Source organism: Solenopsis invicta, chromosome 13 (genome assembly GCF_016802725.1).
Source record: "Solenopsis invicta isolate M01_SB chromosome 13, UNIL_Sinv_3.0, whole genome shotgun sequence".
Taxonomy (NCBI): Eukaryota; Metazoa; Arthropoda; class Insecta; order Hymenoptera; family Formicidae; genus Solenopsis; species Solenopsis invicta.
In genome coordinates this window covers 3,591,161-3,610,215 of record NC_052676.1, presented here as the reverse complement: position 1 = coordinate 3,610,215, position 19,055 = coordinate 3,591,161, and the positions used below count along the sequence as shown (strand labels likewise).

The following is a 19,055-nucleotide window of genomic DNA, read 5'->3' as shown; positions in this document are numbered from 1 at the left end:
TGTTTTATATATTACGTGCAATTAATATATATATATATATATGATTATATTAAATAATTAATATATAAAACGCAATATATAAAACATTTATATATTATTTTATATAATTATTATTGTATTAAATAATATATGTATGTATATCATAGATATACGTGCACATATATATTTTATGCTCACTTGACGATAATAGTATAAGCATTAAAATGTAGCATTAAGCTTTCCATTTTCACGGTCGAATCGCGAGACGTTGTGGCGCATGTGCTTAAAATACATAAGATATGCACTATTTATCTAGGAGAGAAATTTTGTTCATCGTGACAACAGACCTTCCCTTGCTTTCGTTCTCTTCGCGAAGTTCTTTTCTTTTTTCTTTTACATTGCGAATCCGAAGTGGAAACTCGACCTGTTTATAGAAATTATGAAATCGACGCCGGACTTAAAAGATTTGCGAGATCTGGAATTCCATTTGAATAGGAAAAAAAAAATATTAGATGCATATCTATGTCATCTACGTCATCTACATAATTGTATCTTACGGCGATCTGCGATGACGTATGGAAGTCTCAGAAGGAGAGTAAAAAGTGTCGTTTGTCATTCGCGCCTTATAACTAATTTTTAATCTCCGCCCCTTTTTAATTCGGATTCTTGCCTCGCAAGGTGGATGAATTCGGTCGTCGCGATTGTTTTACAAAAAAAATTGTTATTGTTCCGTTGAGTGTTGTACATACAACGAGACGCCGCCCGTTCTCAATTGAGGCCGAAGATATATATTTCAGCATCCGACACTAAGAGAACCCTCACAGAAATTTAATACTGACAGAATTAAATTGGCCGCTGATTAATTGCTTATTTTAAGTATATAATTCTTCGATTCCCAAGCGTCTCATAAAAATGAATAGTACAAGAACTAATTTTATCATTATTATAATTATAGTTTTAAAGATTCTATATTAATATTGAATAAAAATAAATGACATTGTATTATATTTATGCCTTCATATTTATTTATTATATTTTAATTTATAATTATTATTATTGTAAACATTCTACAACTATCAATTTTTGGTGTTATCCGCTCGCCCCACTCAAGAACTTACGTCTGGGGAAGCATTGTTAATAGTGTTTTTAATACTCAAAAATAAATAATCGAGTAATTATTACTAGCCAATTTAATACTGCCAGTATTAAATTTCTGTAAAGGAAAGAAACGCGAATCATGCTCCGCTGATTATATATCGGTCGAAACGCAACGCGTTCCGGCAAATCTATGTTACGTGCGCGCATCATATGCATAATTATTACTAATTAATTATAAGATACACACACGTAGATATATATACAAATATACATACGTAAGAGGATTCGCACAAGACACTCCGCATAAAATTTTTTGGAAATGCGGGATTTGCGCGTATCATCGAAAGGGAAAACGTCTCCGACATCGGCGGCTGTTTATTTTTTTTCTCGCGTCCGCAGAAAAAGAAATTTATGTGTTAAATCGACGTTAGTCAGATTGGAATTGATCTTGTTAGTTTGACACGTCGTGCTCTTGTTTTAATAAAACACATATTTTTTTTATTAATCTTTAGCGGATCTCCAAGACATAAAGAAATCAGTGTTGTATTTTGCATCCGCGATTATGTGTTAATCATGTATATTTTTTTAAAGAGAAATTTTTGTGATTTAAGAAAAAAATTCTGCGACGTCTAAGGATTACTTATTGAATTATGATTATTTTTTATTAGATTTCAGGCTTATATTGACATCATTTTATTTCGTGATAATTCGGTGAAAAAAAGTTTGTAATCAAATATTTAAATACATATAATTATATATAAGATATATAGAAAAAATAATGCCAAAATTAATTAGAAAATAATTATAAAGATAATTTTTACATTGATTTTTTTAATAAAAAGTAAAATTGCGATTATATTACATGATGTTCTCTGTACATATAACTACATACACAATTTTTTATACTTTTTATTTCCTCAAACTTTATTGTAAAAGAAAATGCAAAAGTCCTCTTATTATTTTTCTATTCTTAGCACTTTTCCTATATACACGAATAGAGATTATACAAGAGAAATAAAATAAATATATTTTATATATAATTATGTACATATTTATATTTATATTTGATTATTTACAGACTTTTTACCGAGACATTGTGCTAAAATGGAGAAGATAACGAAGGGAAGTTTTCGTTTTTACTTTTCTGTTACGTTTTCGCCGGATGTCGCGCCGTTTCTGTAGGAGTAGTGTTATCAGTTATCACATTAGATGAACTGTTATTTATTATGTAATAGACGTATCATTGTTCATATACACATACACACATGCAACACACCAAAATCACCGGCGATAGCAGGATGATATTATATTGATAATTGCGAAGGGAAAAGAAACAGTTATAATGCTCTAGCTAGATCATAGCCGACATTGACTTTAGACTGGACTACGAAGTATTGATAATGTGTATTATGTGTTTCCACGAGTAAAGAAAAAAAAAGAAACACGATAGGCCGCTCGCAATCACTCGCAATACGAATAATAGCAATGTAAATGAATCGTATGACGAGAGGAAAAAGGGGAGAAGAGAAAAAAATTAATTGGAAAGGAGAGAAGAAAATGCAATCGGCGAGCGCGTGGGCCTTCGTCGAGCACTGCTGAGATTTTTAACTTTTACAAGGAGACTCGATAAGAGTGCAATTGATATCTAGTACAATTTTCTGAACCCGCGTGGCCGGCGGGAGGTACATAATGTGTATGTTCAGTGATTATCTCACTTTTCGATATATATATATTATTATTGGAATAATAAAAGATTAGTGACGGATCGACGCAGTCGACTTTATTATCCAGTATTCGTATACAAGAGTTTTCCCTCTATTATTAGGATGTTTGCTCAAATTTTGTACAAGAATTTCCTAAAAATTTCCAGGTTCTTTTTTAGGAATTTTATTTTAAATTCTAGATGAAATGAAAGAATTATTTTAACGCAGCTTTAAAATAAATTTGTTTCATTATCATCTTTGAATGTTTCTTAATCATATAATCACAAAGAAAAGCAACTTAAGTTTTATTATTATGAGATTATTATTATAAGAATATTAAATTTGAGAAAAACATAAAAAACATGAGTTATATGGCGATTTTGTACAAATATGCTGAATATCTATTTACAAAGATAAAAGAAAAATAGTAAAAAAAGAGAAATCTGTAAAACTTCCAGGTTTCCCCAGTTTTTTCCGGTAACACCCTGGTTACACTTGCGAGAGGATGAAGGAAGGAGGAAGACTATTACATGCGTGTGTCTCTGATTTTGCTGATTTATTATTATAAACGACAAGGTACAATAATACATTATGTACTATTACATTACTGCGCAGTTAATTAGAGACAATAAAAATAAATTACACGTATAATTATATGTAAATAAATATATTCATAATTATATGTAAATAAAATTTATATATAAACTGTAAATTTTATTCATATATAATTATTTATACAGAACTATATTTAGATACATATAAATTATATTTATATATATATATATATATATATGTATATATAATTTAATCTCGAAGTAGAGTGTAAATCCATAATAAATATTAAATTGTGTAAAAACTTAAAAACGAACGCAAGTGTCCTAGACATTGTGCAGTAAAGTTTCCATGATGCGCGAAGGAACTTACGTCTCTTGTTCGTGAACACGCGTTAATAGCCAAGTTAATTAAACATTAACAATACTGCAAAGAGAATACAAGTCTATATTTTATAGTTTTTTAATAATACCAAAGTTTCGTGTGATCAATATCAAGCAAGTGTATCAGTACCTACGCAAATTTCTTAAATTTCTGAAATCGCAAAATATTCAAAGCTTCTGTTTTTCCGAGAAAAAATTTACGATGATTTTCGTTATATTAAAGCGAAAGCCGTAAATCTGTTAGAAGTATAAAATAAAATTCCGAGCGCAAGAAATCGTATTTTTCGAATAACAATCTCGCATACACAATTTCCTTACGTTTCGTTGTGATCTCACTGTTAATTACATAGTAAAATAGCAAAGAAAACCAAAACTATAAAATGATTTTCTCAGGGATAGTAAATAATGCATTGCCGTTACTTTTTCTTATAATGGATGTTTGCTGTTGGGAAAAACTAGGAAGTCTTGAAATTTTCAGGGAATTAATTTTTTTATCTTGAAAACAATGAATTTTCATGGGATTTTATTGATACTCAAGGAATTTTTGAGACTTTATTTTAAAATTTACGTTCTTTTTTTTTTCTTTAATAAAATTGTTCCTGATTATTTTTTCTTGATAATGCAAATTAATAATAAATATGGCATGCACATCCATGTACATTCTTCCGTGACTTGTGAAATTTTATAAAAAAGTTACACTAGAAAACACTCTACAACATTCTAAATTAGTATTTAATCATTTTTCGAATTCTTTACTTTTAATAAGTTAAATCAATAGTTAAGTTTGTTGCAGATAAAACACTTAATGAAAAATTGTAACATTATCAAAACATTATATTATGATAAAGTAACGGCAATGCCGTTACTAGTAACTTGTTATTTCCTAACTTTGAATCCTCTACGATATATACTGCACATAATATCCGAACACTTCCGTTTAGCGTATATAAAATATAAACTCTCAAAAAAATCTAATTCTTTTTTCTTCTTCAAATTTTTTGGTTATTGTGTCACAGCAGAGTAAATACCAAAAAAAAGTGGTAATTCCTACGTTGATAGGTAGACTAGACTATGTTAAATCACGATTTCATCCCCCGCCGCGTAAAGTCGCAGTTCACGTTACACGGCGGAATTGGAATCATTGAATTTAGGACCGCCTTCCGAATTGCTACTTACAAAAGCGCAGAATCTGTTCTCTTGTACCGTGTCTTCTCCTAAAGTACGTATTAGTCTTTCACGATTAATCTTCTCCGCCGAGAAAACGAATCTCCTCGATCCAATTAGGCGAAAATAGCAAAAAGTTATAAATAATAGTAATCTCGCTTACAAAAGATACTCCTCTCTTCTCTTTCAATTCTAATTCCTCAGTCTAACGCTACTAATCCTATCGCAACTACGCGTACGAAAAGTTAACAGCTGTCTTTCAAAATGTGGTTTCAACAAATCGATCTTGTCTCTTTCTTTTGTTATTAATAGCTAAACGTAACATTCTTGGTCAAAATTGGCCGCGACAGAATGTTGCGCAAGTCGCGTGCGTGCCATACAGTATCGGCGCGGTACGGATGCATTAGGAAAAAAGTATTTAGTATTTGTGGTTATAATTGAATGTTAAAATAATTAATCTAAAAAAAAATTAAAACCTTTTTATAGTTAATAGTAATATTACTGCTATAATGTTACTAATAATATACATTATACGCATAAAAAATGACATTGCAATAATTGTTTTCGATGTCAACTATATTTAAATTATTTAAATTATATATAGTAGTTGCAACCATTTTTGTATCAGTGTGATACATTATATGTTATCATTAACATTATAGCAGAAATAACCAGAAAATTCTTAGCTATAATTATTCTAACACTCAATTATAGTCACAATCATCAAATATTTTTCTCTCAGTGTATAACAACGTAATCGATCGAAAAGACGAGCGAAGTAATTGCGTGTATAAATTTTTTTTTCGTTCAATAAATAAAACATTTTTCACTCTAATGACTAGCGTGTCAATTGCATAAAGCGCGCATCTGATAATTCGCATTTAGATGCATTTCGCGAATGTTTGGCGAAAAAATCTTTTGATATTTTCCTCGCCAATTAAATTCTTCGAAATACGCTTTGTCCCTACGCGCTCTTTCCTTCGAGGAATTCTTTTTCTTGATCCTCGTTCTTAATCTTGTTACGATCGACAAGAGATGTTACAGCACACACACGTCGTTCTCTGAAAATTTATCGTCACCAAAATGAGGGAGAGGATAACGGGAGAAAGGCGATAGATCGGACCTCCGGCCTCACTCGGGATCGGTTTCTGCTTCGCTAATCGGCAATATCGCAACGGGACCCGCGGCTGCTAGCTTGGCTTTGTACGCCTCCGGTTCGAACCAGCGAATCGGTGCCTGTCGAGAAAAAGAGATTAGTGATCGGATGAGCCTCACAACGTAAGAAAGCAATAATCCCTTTACCTTACCTTGTTATAAGCAGCATGCTTCGATACGGTTGAAAAAGCCGAGTGTTATTAATTGTTTATGTAAGGATACATGCAGGCAGCAATCGTAAATCTACATACAAGCGTAATTTACACGATGCCTTCCTACTCTAGCGATTGATGTACAGAATAAATTACTGGCAATGTCTCAAATTTTCAGTATTTGGCTCATTGCCAGTAATTGAGTCATTTATCCTATGTAGTAAAAATATTATGTATTTTAAAATGGCTTGCAAATTACTTCCAAATTTTTTGCATTACTTTTAAATGTAATATAGAACAATGTTTTTTTTTTCATTAGTACAAAAATATGTCCTTAATTGTGTAAATGAATTTTTACCTAAAGCAGTATTAAGAAAAATATGAGTACCATTCTAGGATTAAGAAAACGTGCCAATTGTTGAGAAGCATCGTGTGAAACTGCGCTTGTCTTTTACGAAGAACGCATAAAGAGCAAGACTCAGAGCGGATTTTGCAATACTCATTTATTAATACAGCGTGTATGTGGGTTTTAACGCACAACACTATTTTTATTAGTCTACAATCTCATTAGCCTCTTTGTATACAAGATCAAATAAAACAATCTCGTTAAATGTTCAAATAATCTCTTAACAGTTCTCACAAAAGAGAGAAAGAAACAAAACTATAAAAAAATAAAGTTTTTCACAAATATGAACAACTATAGTAATATAAAAAAAAATAGTTTAAAAAACAGACATCGTATATCTCTAAATTTTATAGGACTTTATAGGAACATAGATACTCAAATTTCGGAGTACGAAAAATACTTTGTACTGAATATACCATGACTGTTTCACATCTATAAGCTAATTGAATTTTGATTAATCCTATCGAACTAAATGCTTTTGAATCACGCTTCGTATTGATTTATACGAATTCTTTCAGTCAGTTCATCGCGCAGGTTCAACACGCCAAGTCTCCTTGAAACCAATCGTAAACGCTTAAACAATATAAAAAAATACACGGTGTTTACAAAATCTACTCCCACCTTATATATTTTGAAAACTGTTCAAAATTATGAAAAAAGAATAGTTCCCGCGAAATACATGTTCATCATTTCGAGAGGACTACTCTTTTTAAACGAGATTGAGAGAGTAGAGGAGTTCCTTGAAATGATCGAATATATATTTCATGGTTTTTTATATTTTTGGACAGTTTTCGAAATATAGGAGACTGAGATAAACTTCCTAGACACCTTGTATATATCACGAAACTCTCTTACCATCTCTTTGGTCTTCATTTTGGAATCATTTTTAAAAATTGTTCATCTCCCTTCCATATTATTGCAAAAGACAATCTCTAAAACATCACGCATATACTGTGAGGCGAGAGCGTCTACAGTCTTTTAGTACGCGAAATAATATTGAGATTCATTTAATCTCCATTAAATCCTCTCTTCAATTAATTATTAAATATAATTCGGTCTTTCCCTATTTCCTTCCTAGAAAGTCTTTGAGAAGAGAGAATGTCAGAGAATCAGAGGCCTGACTATATCAATTGTTAAAAGGAACAGATCTTATGTCTCTGCTTTTCTCTCATCTGAATGCATGCGGTTAAGGGGGATACCGCATTCAACAGTCATACTCGTACAACACCCGTAGCATCCTCGGAAATGCAGATTTTTCTCCCGACGGGGCGTTAATGTATATGCAGTGAATATTATGATGCGTATTGTATACAAGAATATTAAACCGTGGCAGGAAGAGCAACACGGAAGGTTCGGCACGGTATGTGATTGGCGTTCCTGTCGCATAGCGGTACCTTACGAACTATATTCGGACATTCCTTCTGTATGCGCGCCCAGTCGGCAGGGGGCCGCTTTGCATACGGGCCCGACGAGCACAGCAACAAAAACTCGTACGTAAGTTCTCTCGCTTCTGGAACTGAATAAACAGAACGAACACAATTAGGTGTTAATTAAATTTATTAATTTTATCATATATTCGGTTGACTAGCCAGTTTCACATTTTTTAAAAATTAATTTGACTAAAATTTTATTTCGATAAAATTAAGAGCAATATAGATTTTTTTCATTGAACTAGTCATTAAGCTTTACTGTTAAAGATAGGATTGGCTAGTAACTAGTTATTAACTTTTAATTTATTTTAATTTCAAATCAGTTAATTTTTAACTTCAACTGGTCACTATTAAAACACAAATTGTAACTTGTTAAATTTATTTCATGATCCATATTAAATTAGAGTAATCTAATTATAATTTAATCTAATTTTTAAAAATTAAGACGTTCTACTTTAATGTAACTCTATAATGCTTTTCAAAATTAACATTTAATTTAACTTAATTTAATTTTAACGTAATTTTTCTTTCATGCAATTTATGTTGCACTTTAATGTTGTAACTAAATTAATGTTGTAACTAAATTATCATTATAAGCTATTGATTCAGTAATTAAGCTTTAACTTAATTTAGTTGAAAAAAAATTAAACTTACCCAACTTGTATAATAATATGATATTTTATTTTTATATTTGAATATACCTTGTTGAGTCGAGCCTCGCTCTTCAGAGATCGGACGAGGTTTGTAGGTTTCTTCGCTCTCCGAGGAGGTCGCGGCGCTTTCCACACTTAATTCTCGGCCTAGAGAAGCAGGAGTGTTTACATTGTCCAAAGGCGACAATGGCGTAAGAGAAAGTTTGGGAGTTGAGACGGTATTTACGGTGAAGCTAGGCTCATCCTCGTAATTGAAGTACTCTATCCCGCTGGTAAAGTTCTCAGAGTCGCCCAAGAAGTGTTCGTCCAGCACTAGTTTTGCTGTCTGCAAATTACCCAGTTCACAGAAATTGTACATAAATAAAAAGCAGACAGAGGGGACAAAAATCGAACGTAGAAAGAAATAGAATATCAATGTCTAAGCTTAATCTTCTGTTTAGTTTAACAAACGTAAGATAAACAATCTAACGTAGGCTAAATAATACAGTGCGATTTTATTATTACCCTGACGAGGTCGAGATTGCAGCCCGTAATTTTGAGGGACTGATTGCCGACGGTGACGGTGTACTTGTATTCGCCTATGCTGGCGTCGTTGGTGGAAAAACTGTGCAAAAGGGACGAGCGCAGGCGGGAACCGTGCTGCTGATTCTGTGACAGCCGGTTGCTCTCGTCCGACGCACTGCTATTGAGCGAGGAGCTCGAACCGCCCATGGCTCCCTTCTCGCCACTGGAGTTCTGCTCCAGTCTCACTGGCGATGCATTTCGTTGTATCGTATCTTTGATTAAGTCCTTCGCGTAACTGAGGGAAACAGAAAAGAAAGAGACGTAAAAAGTTGCTAATAAACGTTGAATGTGTGCCGTTATTAAGTAGATCTAGATATAGAATACATTTATTGTGTTAGACTTCTATTAGTAAACTTCTACTTCTATTATAAATATATTATTTAGACATACTGAATCTTGTCCTCGGACGTTCCCGTGATTTGGACAAGTCGTTCTTTAGCTCCAGGGTTTACTACAAACCAAGATACATGGTATCAGTGGTGCAGTCTCGTCAATATAGATATCCATAAAAAAATAAAATAAAATAAAATCATGTGCTAGTTGTCGTTAGCATCTTTTACACAAGTCCAATGACAAAGTTAATATGTTAAACGAGATGTTAAAATATCGACAAAGTAAGGTAAGTACGATATACAATGTATTTAAAAAAATAATTTGATATATCCTTAGAGAAATTTAGTACTAGCAGTATTTATTTAAATATTAAAAATGTTGCTGTTAATGCTTTTAAAATGCTCAAAGAATAATCACCAATCAAATAAATACTGTCAGTATTAAATCTCTCTGAAGGTATAAGTGACATTTAAATACATTTATATACGACTACCTCGCATGTTATGCGATATTAACGAAAACGTCGAGGTATTAATCAAATGCCAACCTTCCTATCCACGTGGGACTCACGATATACGATCGATCCGTTGACCTGACCAGTTAATAAATTGATAATATAATATATAATATCTCTGTTCGGCTCTTAAAGCTGTGAACGCAATGCTCAACATTCATATGCTTCACTCGGGCTGTTAGAAAGATACATTTCACAACGGTTGATATAAATTGCACATATTATGTAATAGAATAATAAGTGAGATTAGGATCGATAATGTAAACAACACAATTAAGCAAAAAAAAAAAAAATGCGATTTTTTCTTCAACTGAGAAAGATCTTGGTGTCTAATATTTCTTTGAATTTTTTTTTCAATTTCCAGTTCATGCAAATTCTTTAGATTTTTAAGGTACTTGTTGACATCAAAGTATTATTAAATTGCTTGCCAATTTAATTTGTGGCATATTACGTATTCCAGAGCTTTAGTTTCAAGATGTACTCAAGTTTTATGAGAATTTCCGGTTTTTCAAGATCGCTGTATAGTTTGCATGAACTGCAAATTGTAAAAATTCGCATAAATGTCATTAGGCATCGAGATTCATCCCGACTGAAAAGTAGTGTTCTTCTTTTTCAAAAAATAAAAAAAGAAAAAAAATAGAATATGCATTCTCTATGTAATTTTAACGGAGATAGAAACGGGAGAAAAGGAAGCAAAGGAAATAAATTAAATCCTTATTGCAAAGTATAAACAGTTTCTGCGTCGTCACGTGAAAGAAAGCTGACGTGCCTTGCACTTCTCGATTAGTAGATCACGTTGCAAAAATTAAAACACTAACTCAATAGTGGCCTGATCACGCTGGTTAGATAACAGCTTTGTCATGCAAACTGAGAGCGACCTGATAAAAAAAATTACTAACTGCAGCTTTTTATTACAGATATGAGCGTCTTCTTTTCACGATGATATTTTACGATGATATCTTAATAACAACAGTCAATGCAAATTTGTCACGTCAAATTCAATGCTCGATGATGTAAGAGAGAATTATTAGAGTGTTTTTGTGTGGGATAAGAGAACCTCGTTCGGCCAATTAATATACTGTTTTTTGCGATGCATGAGCACAAAATGCTATGACAAGCCACTGGCGGATCATTCATTGCTTTTTTACCTCGCTGGAAGGAGATGATCGTCTGGCTGAGCTCTTCTATCATGTGAACCCGCCGCCCTTTTATTCCCATCACTGTATTTTCGTGCAAATTATTTAACAACAGAACGGCTAACATAATTGGAAAATAATTAAAAAGTCTAGTACAATCGACTCTGGTTTCACTTTACATAAAAATCGGATCAACGTTTACATCGCACAATCCCTATTGATCACATTGCGACACATAACTAAAGACACTGTAAACAATTTACAAGTAATATAACGAAAATTGTAAAATTGTACGGGCTGCATATTGATCCGTGTAATAATCGAATATACCTGTTTAATTCAACGAAAATTTTATGTCAACGAGAATAAAAGCAGTTAAATTACCTTTTCCCGAGTCGCTGTTGCGAATGACGACCTCGTCTTTGCAATAATTTTTCCCCGGTATGCGCGTAGGCTTCGCGAACTTTCCGCTATTTTTGATGACTTCTCCGGGACCCAGGATCGGTGCCGAGGTGGGTGAAGTCATTGTCAATAACGGGGACGACAGGGAGTTCGTAGGTACATCGGGTACCATTTCGGTCTGCTAAAAAAAAATTTATTTGATCTAATAAATTACATCAAAATTAACTGAATGAAATAAAAAAAATATTTAATAAAATTTTTTCTTGTAACAAATATATTTTGAAATTAAATATTCAAACGCTGAAAATAAAGGTTATTTGAATAATATTCGAAAATTTTAATTAAAAGTTCTCAACTTCATAAAAGGTGATTATTATTTTTATATTTGATTTTTGTTCTTGAATGTCTTGATCATAACTTTAAAAACTTATACGAATGTAAAGAAGTTACGAATAAAATGTAGTTTTACCTACATTGTCTAGGTGCGACAACTTCTGCATATAGTACACATCCATTGAATCTGTGTGACGCCATTGTTTCGCTCGTAGCTCGATAAGTTCCAGCAGATGAACCCTGGTCGTCAAATCTAATCTGTCGTCCTGGCTCCCATTCCTGATCGCCACAAAAGCCCGGTCCAGCTGATCTAAAGTACAAAAATAATTATTGACAAAATTCTGCAGACATATGGAATGAAATCTATTATCAAATCACAATTTATCGTAAAAAAGATTCCTCATTAAAAAGCAAAGGCGAAGTACTATTTGAAAAACTTTAATGCATTAGCTTCCAAGCAAGATTAATAACTTCATATATTTTTTAACTAAGATGACTTAAAAATTAATTTAGTTGAAAGTTCTATTAAGTTAAATTAAAAATTAATTTTAAAAATGTATTATTTATATTAAATTAGAATGTAGTAAAAATTAGATTACTCTAAATAACAAAATCATTGCAACATGATTCATCAAATAAATTCAATATTGAAAATGTATTTTTCCTTTTACAATTTTTTTCTTTTACATAAATAAATTTTAACTTGGAATACAAGTCAACATGTTAAAATTTATGTGTTTTAAAATAACTAGTTAAAGTCAAAAATTAACTTATAAATTAAAAAAGTTAATCTTATCATTTAACTTTTCCACTATTTGCTATCAGCCCTGTTTTCAAACTATGTTTTATGTACAATGAAGGATCATTTACCTTTGTAAATAGCTTCTAATTGGTTGGCATACAGTTTCAGATGACTACACATAGAGATAACATTCATTTGCAGCGTTCGGTCATGGAAGCCATTGGTAAGTTGCATTGCAACATTGTCGATTAAGGACACTATATCCTCTACTGAAAAATCAGAAGAAACAAAGAGAGTTCAGAGTGTTTATCGTTGATCTAATTCGAAATTAACGCAGTTTACGCAATGCTTTACAAGGAAATAATTATGATACTTTCAAAGAAAACTGTCGTTACAAGAAACTGCAAGCTCAAGTGGGAATAAATGCATAAAGATTTACCAGTCGTGATCCGCCCATCGACGGTCGAGTTGCGCTGGTTAAGCTTAAGCGGCCGTGGTTTTTCGAGCTTCTTTACAGTTCTGGCTCTGTTCAATTGTGCGGTAGCCATTGTGATCCTGCAACATAAATATATACAAATATTATATTAAAAGAAACTCGAACGTCCAATACATTACAATTTCACATAATTTTCGCAATTTAAATTGCCGACAAAAAATTAATATGTATATATTAACTAATGTATTATTTGATATACTACTAAAATATTGTACTTGATGCTAGCGTTAATCAATTCGATATACAAACTCGCTTCTACAAAGAGAAAGTATTGTAGAGTCTGAATGAAAGTTCGTTTCGAGGAGACCGAGATTTCGCGCTGTGAACATAGACAAATATCAATTTTTTGTTAACAGAGATTACTATATTTACTTTTCTTCTTTTAAAAACAGTTATTTTTTTGATAAATAAATAAAATATATTCATAGAAAAAACCTGAAGAAAACAAATTTCAGAGAGAAAAATTCATTATGTAGTGAAAAAAATGTATACTCCTTTAAAGAATACTTCAAAATTTTATTAAAGAAAATAATCGAACAAATTTTTATCTTAACTGAATATTCTGAATATTTTGTATCAAATATTAAATTACTAGGATTCAGAATAAATTTTGAATAAACCTGTTGCTTCTGATGAACTTGTTAAATATTTGTACGAAACAATTCTTTAAGTAATTTGCAGTAAATATGATAATGGCTTAATTAAAGATAGTGTCCCAAATACTTAAAATTCGATTTTTTTTAATCAGAAAATTAAAGTTTTATTTTTACCGAAATGTTACAATATAATAATAATAAGTAGACTCCTCAAAAATTCAAATATGTAATAATATAATTGTTATATTCAAAAAAGCATTTAAGATCGAATTTCGAGTATTTGAAACATTGTCAGTAATTGGGCCATTTACTGTATTTTTGTGTGCCACTTTCTTCGAACAAACAGCCTCATTTCTCCCATATGACGTGAATCATTAGGCAATGCGCAGCGTAACAACGCTCCAAATCGGACTCTTTCGCAAGATAAAGATCTTTCGAAACGCAAAAGACGATAAGTTGTTCCTTACAAGCGCTACAATATTATTTAATATTAAATAATATTCCTGAAATATTATTTCATATTAATAAAAAGTGGTTATATGTTCACTTCTAATAATATATGAATATTATGAGAAGGAAATAATATTATTTACTTCAATATTTTAAATTATCAAAAATATTATAAGTTTTAAATGTAATAATTATAAAGTTTATGAATATGCATAATTCACATTAATTCTTGAACAAAAATAATGAATAATATTCTTGGAATATTATTTCAATATTATTTTAATTTTTAATAACATTCGTATAATATTCTAGGAATACTGTAGCGCTTATTAGAGTTACTATCTTACACGCGGCGACGGAAATAATTTAATTTGCAGCGTTTGCGGTGTTCCCTCGTCGTCATGCAAAGAGAGGACGAAATCGCGTAGCAAAACAGACAGCCGGCATGAGAAAGAGCGGTGGTGAACGCCGGCGGACCCTCTTCGCCCTTGCCACCCTCGTCCTCCAAAAATACACTTCATCCGCGCGCGTCACACGTGTACCGTGCAGCGGCCACGCTTATCGCGTTTTCATTAGGTCTACAAAAATCCAGGCAAATCTCTCGCGTATTTATTAGGAAATAATAAAATCCTTATATGTACAGGATGTCCGGAAAGGTAATCCGGGGCAAACTTATACAATGTGGCAATAATAGCATGTAATAATCAATATATAATTATTCACAAACTCAATAAGATATACATATAATATATGAATAATAAAAATAATAGCAAATATATGCGATTAAGAAGATCGCTGTGTAATTCACACTTTTATTTGCATAATTTATATAATTTATGTAAGAGTAATGAATTCTGTATTGCAACAGAGATCGGCCCTTGGTGCCGATCTTAAATTTCTATTATCGCCATTAAATACACCGGAAATTTAAACTCGACTTCAATTATATCAGTTTCGGTTTATCGTACGTGCAATACAATATTCATCAATGTCAGGGTACGTTTCGTAATCCCCGGAGAGGAGATGCGGTCAGAAATGATCGTGAGAGTGAACACAAAATGGAAAAAAAACGTGATAGAAAAAAGACTATATAGAGTGATTTCTAAGTGTAAAAAGTTTAAAGGCATTTCTTGGTTTATTTTAAGAAAAAGTGATATAAAGAAAAGATCATATAAACACATGTTCTAAAGTGTTTTGTTTGCAAAATACAAGATGTCAAAGTGAAGAGAAATAAGAACATTTTTAAAAGCTGGTTGCATAGAAAGAGATGTTTCAATCAAATTTAGTGTGCTTACAAGTGACATTAAAAATAATTTTCCAGTACCAATAAAAGGCAATACTTGACATTGGAAACTTTTAAATAAATTCTTCAAAATCTACTCAAACTTCAGAAAATATGTACATTGAATCAACCATTTTTAATTTTGAAACTTTGAAATTACAGATTCATCAACAACAGTCTAAAGAAATTATATATAAGAAGCTATACAAACGATTATTTTAACTTTTAATTTTCAATTATTATTTACATTCAGGTCCACCATATGAATCAGCTGTTTTTAATATTGAAATACATATTCATAATAGTCGTGATTAGTAATCTAAAAAAAACAAAGTTAAGAAATTTATAATAATTGTATAATTTAGCAATTATGCAATTATTTAATTTATATTAATTAATGAGTTAAACAATTATTAAATTAACACATTAATAATCATTCAGAAATGTGAAAAAAAGAAGCCAAATTACACATCAAATTTTAAAAAATAATGGTTTTAATATTTGAGTTAAACAATTATTTGGTGACAAAGAATAGATATTGAAAAGAAACCTTGAAACAAATTTTTTAATACCTAGAACACTATAAGATACTCGAGCATAACTCAGAAGCATAAGGACCTAAATAAAACTGTTGAAATACAAGAACCAAACACTAAGGTGCCAGCAGTGAGAATACTAGTTGTTGGAACCAGGGATCTTGAGTTCAAATTTCCCCCTCCCTCTAGCTCTTTTATTTAGCTCCATTATCTTACAAAAAATCTACATCAGCAGCAAAAGAATATGAAGCAGTAACAGCAGTATTTACAGATTTTCAGGCAGTATCTTATAGATTTTCCTCAATTAAGTTTATATTAATATTAAAATGTGTCATAAATGTTGTTAACAAATTCATGATATAATCCTCCTTTGGATTCTTAAGGATCTTTGAAGATCTTAAAAATCCAAATGAGAATTACATCATAAGTTTGTTAACAACATTTTTGACATTTTAATATTAATATAAACTTAATTGAAAAATAAAGGAGCTTGGGTGGATTTAAACCTGGAATAGTTGGAATCCCTTGTTCTGACAACTAGCGCTCTCACTGCTAGACCAAGGCTCCACTGGCATCTTGGTGTTTGGTTCTTGTATATCAAGAATTTTATCTAGATCCTTATGATTCTGAATTATGATCGAGTATCTTATAACAGTAAGAAAAGCTGGAAAACCGAGTATCTTATAACAGTAAGAAAAGCTGGAAAACCTACAATGCCTACAAGTATGCCTACAAAGTAAATAATAAAAATATGTGTGCCTAGAGGATTAATACATGAGCTAAGCGTAATACTAAATTTGATTAAAATATCTCCAAGCGTTTTCAAGAATTGTGTGCAAAATTTTCATATTTCTTTTCTCAACTTTGACCTTGTATTTTGAAAAATAAAAAGCACTTTAGGGTCTGTTTAAAAGACACTTTCTTTATAAAATAAATCAAGAAGAATGTTCCTTAAATTTTTGATGCTTACTCAGAAATCACTCTACAGTCACCTCAGTTGAAATGCAAAACATATGCAGATTGATTTGCGCGGGGGCGGGCATTCCATGTAAATATTTTCCCACGCAAGACAAACAAAAAAAAATATTAAGACAAGGAGAGAGGAAGAAGAAAAGAGGGAAGAAGAAAGGAAAGAGAAATAAGCGATAATGAAGATGCTAAGAAAAAGGGATGACATCGCTGGAAGGGTGGAGCAGGGGAGACGGAGGAGGCACAACAAGAGACAGAAGACACATGAAAGAAGCCGACGATTTCTACGCTACACCTTCTAGCACCTTCTGCACCTACCGACGAAGTGACAGACGTGTATACGCAATCTCTCGATGGCAGAGGAGGATAGAACAAGTGTAGATGGTGCAAACTAGGCAAACAGATCTATTAGTATAACAGAAACGGAGAAATTATTTCTGGCGTTTTGTGCGTGTATATATGTATGCGCGCGTGAACGCACTTGAAAAAGCCACTCGTATGTATACACACGCACGCACACATATGCACACGCTTGCACGCAATTGGTTGCGCGAGCGCGCGTGTAACCGCGCGCACTTGACGCAGCGAGGAAACTCTTCCGCGGAAGTCCGGATATGGAGGTGTCCGGACGAGAAAGCCGTCACCGCTGTTGCGGTGACGGGGAACATCGTGAAGGCGGCGAGTTGCTCGCGGCTCGCCCGGCGGGGAAGCCACGCGGCACCGTGACGCGTGCCACTGAGTCGCACGTTTGGACGTACCTTTCGCGAGATTCACCGTCCCGTCGGCCGTACGCAAACGGATCAACGACGACGTAGAGCGTCCGGTTGGGATCGCGAAGACGTATCGTCGACGTGCGCCGCGTAGATATAGCGAGCGTGCCCGAGAACTGGCGGCCAGTGCCGCCAACGTCGCCTGACAATGGGGACGAGGGAGAAAGTTTCTAGATGTCACTTCATTGTTTTGTCCAAAAAGAGCATGAAGAAATCTTATTTCCTATTGGATATCGGATCGTCGGACGCAGTGTGAATTGATGTGAATTCTCCATTACCAGAGAGGAACCTGAGAGTGGCCACGGCGGCCTTTTTCCTATAACGCTTCGAAACTCCCGTACACTAGTGACGCACATCTATTCTGGTCAGAATGGGAACTACGTGTCACATCCATTTTGCAATCCGCCGTTAAAAACAGTGTGGATGTTAGCACGGACAACAACCCACATCCATCTCTCAAGAAATGGATGTAGGTTGTTGTCCGTGCTAACATCAATTTTGCTGCAAATAAAATTTGACACGTATCGCGTATGTTGCATCCAGAACAGGGGTCGAGAATGTGCACAAATGATTAATTATGTCTACTTTCGCGTAATTTTTTATTTATGTTAAATGAATAATTTAGACATGTAAAGAAAAGTTAAGTTGATACTTTAAAAGTCTTGAATGTATTAAAGAGTTCTTTTATTAAACAAAAGCAATTAGTTGTATGGAAACAGCTGTCATCTTTTTATTAAATTTGTCACTTCGTCTCTGTCGTTCTTAAGAGTTTGACGCACTGCTGATTGTAATTTCTGCTCTTTGAATAAAAGATCTTTCTGCCCATTTATATTTTGAACACCAAATATTTCTCAGGTTATGGGCCCAGACTAAAACGCGCAGTGTAATAATAGTTAACGCGAGTGAAAATAATAATAATAGTATTAATTTGTGCGTGTGTTCCGGAAATAGTTTATATCATGTGTGTGGTTTAGTGTAACATGCAGGCGGAAGAAGACAGATATAAAGTTCCTCTTTTCGATGGAACCAATTTTAGCAATTGGAAATTTCGCATGGAAACGTTACTCGCGGAACACGATTTAACTGATTATGTTGAAAGGCCGGTAACGCGGACGATCGAATTGAAGGATACGGACACACCGGAACAGAAGGCACAGAAAGAAGCGCAGCTGAAGGCTCTCTTTAAAAGCGATCAAAAATGTAAATCGCTTATTGTTCAACGAATAGGCGATAGCCATCTGGAGTATGTAAAGGATC

The 19,055-nt window shown here is 32.9% G+C and overlaps 1 protein-coding gene across 9 annotated transcripts; it reads right to left on the bottom strand.

Moving 5' to 3' along the window:
• Positions 1-4,264: 4,264 nt before the first annotated feature.
• LOC105207512 (eukaryotic translation initiation factor 4E-binding protein Mextli) lies at positions 4,265-17,938 on the bottom strand. Of its 9 annotated transcripts, none has more exons than XM_039456396.1 (12): positions 17,787-17,915; positions 17,347-17,419; positions 13,139-13,254; positions 12,828-12,968; positions 12,098-12,267; positions 11,607-11,805; positions 11,235-11,306; positions 9,630-9,690; positions 9,180-9,474; positions 8,724-9,000; positions 7,987-8,108; positions 4,265-6,115 (listed from the first exon to the last, which is right to left on the bottom strand). In XM_039456396.1, exons 3-12 carry the CDS (start codon positions 13,245-13,247, stop codon positions 6,011-6,013), a joined length of 1,551 nt encoding a protein of 516 aa, XP_039312330.1. In that variant the 5' UTR covers positions 13,248-13,254; positions 17,347-17,419; positions 17,787-17,915; the 3' UTR covers positions 4,265-6,010. The 9 variants fall into 9 exon arrangements, with proteins under 9 accessions (XP_039312330.1, XP_025992799.1, XP_025992800.1 ...); XM_026137014.2 differs by lacking the exon at positions 17,787-17,915 and adding an exon at positions 17,510-17,565 and having other exon boundaries at positions 17,347-17,433; XM_026137015.2 differs by lacking the exon at positions 17,787-17,915 and adding an exon at positions 17,510-17,565 and having other exon boundaries at positions 11,607-11,802; positions 17,347-17,433.
• Positions 17,939-19,055: the final 1,117 nt, after the last annotated feature.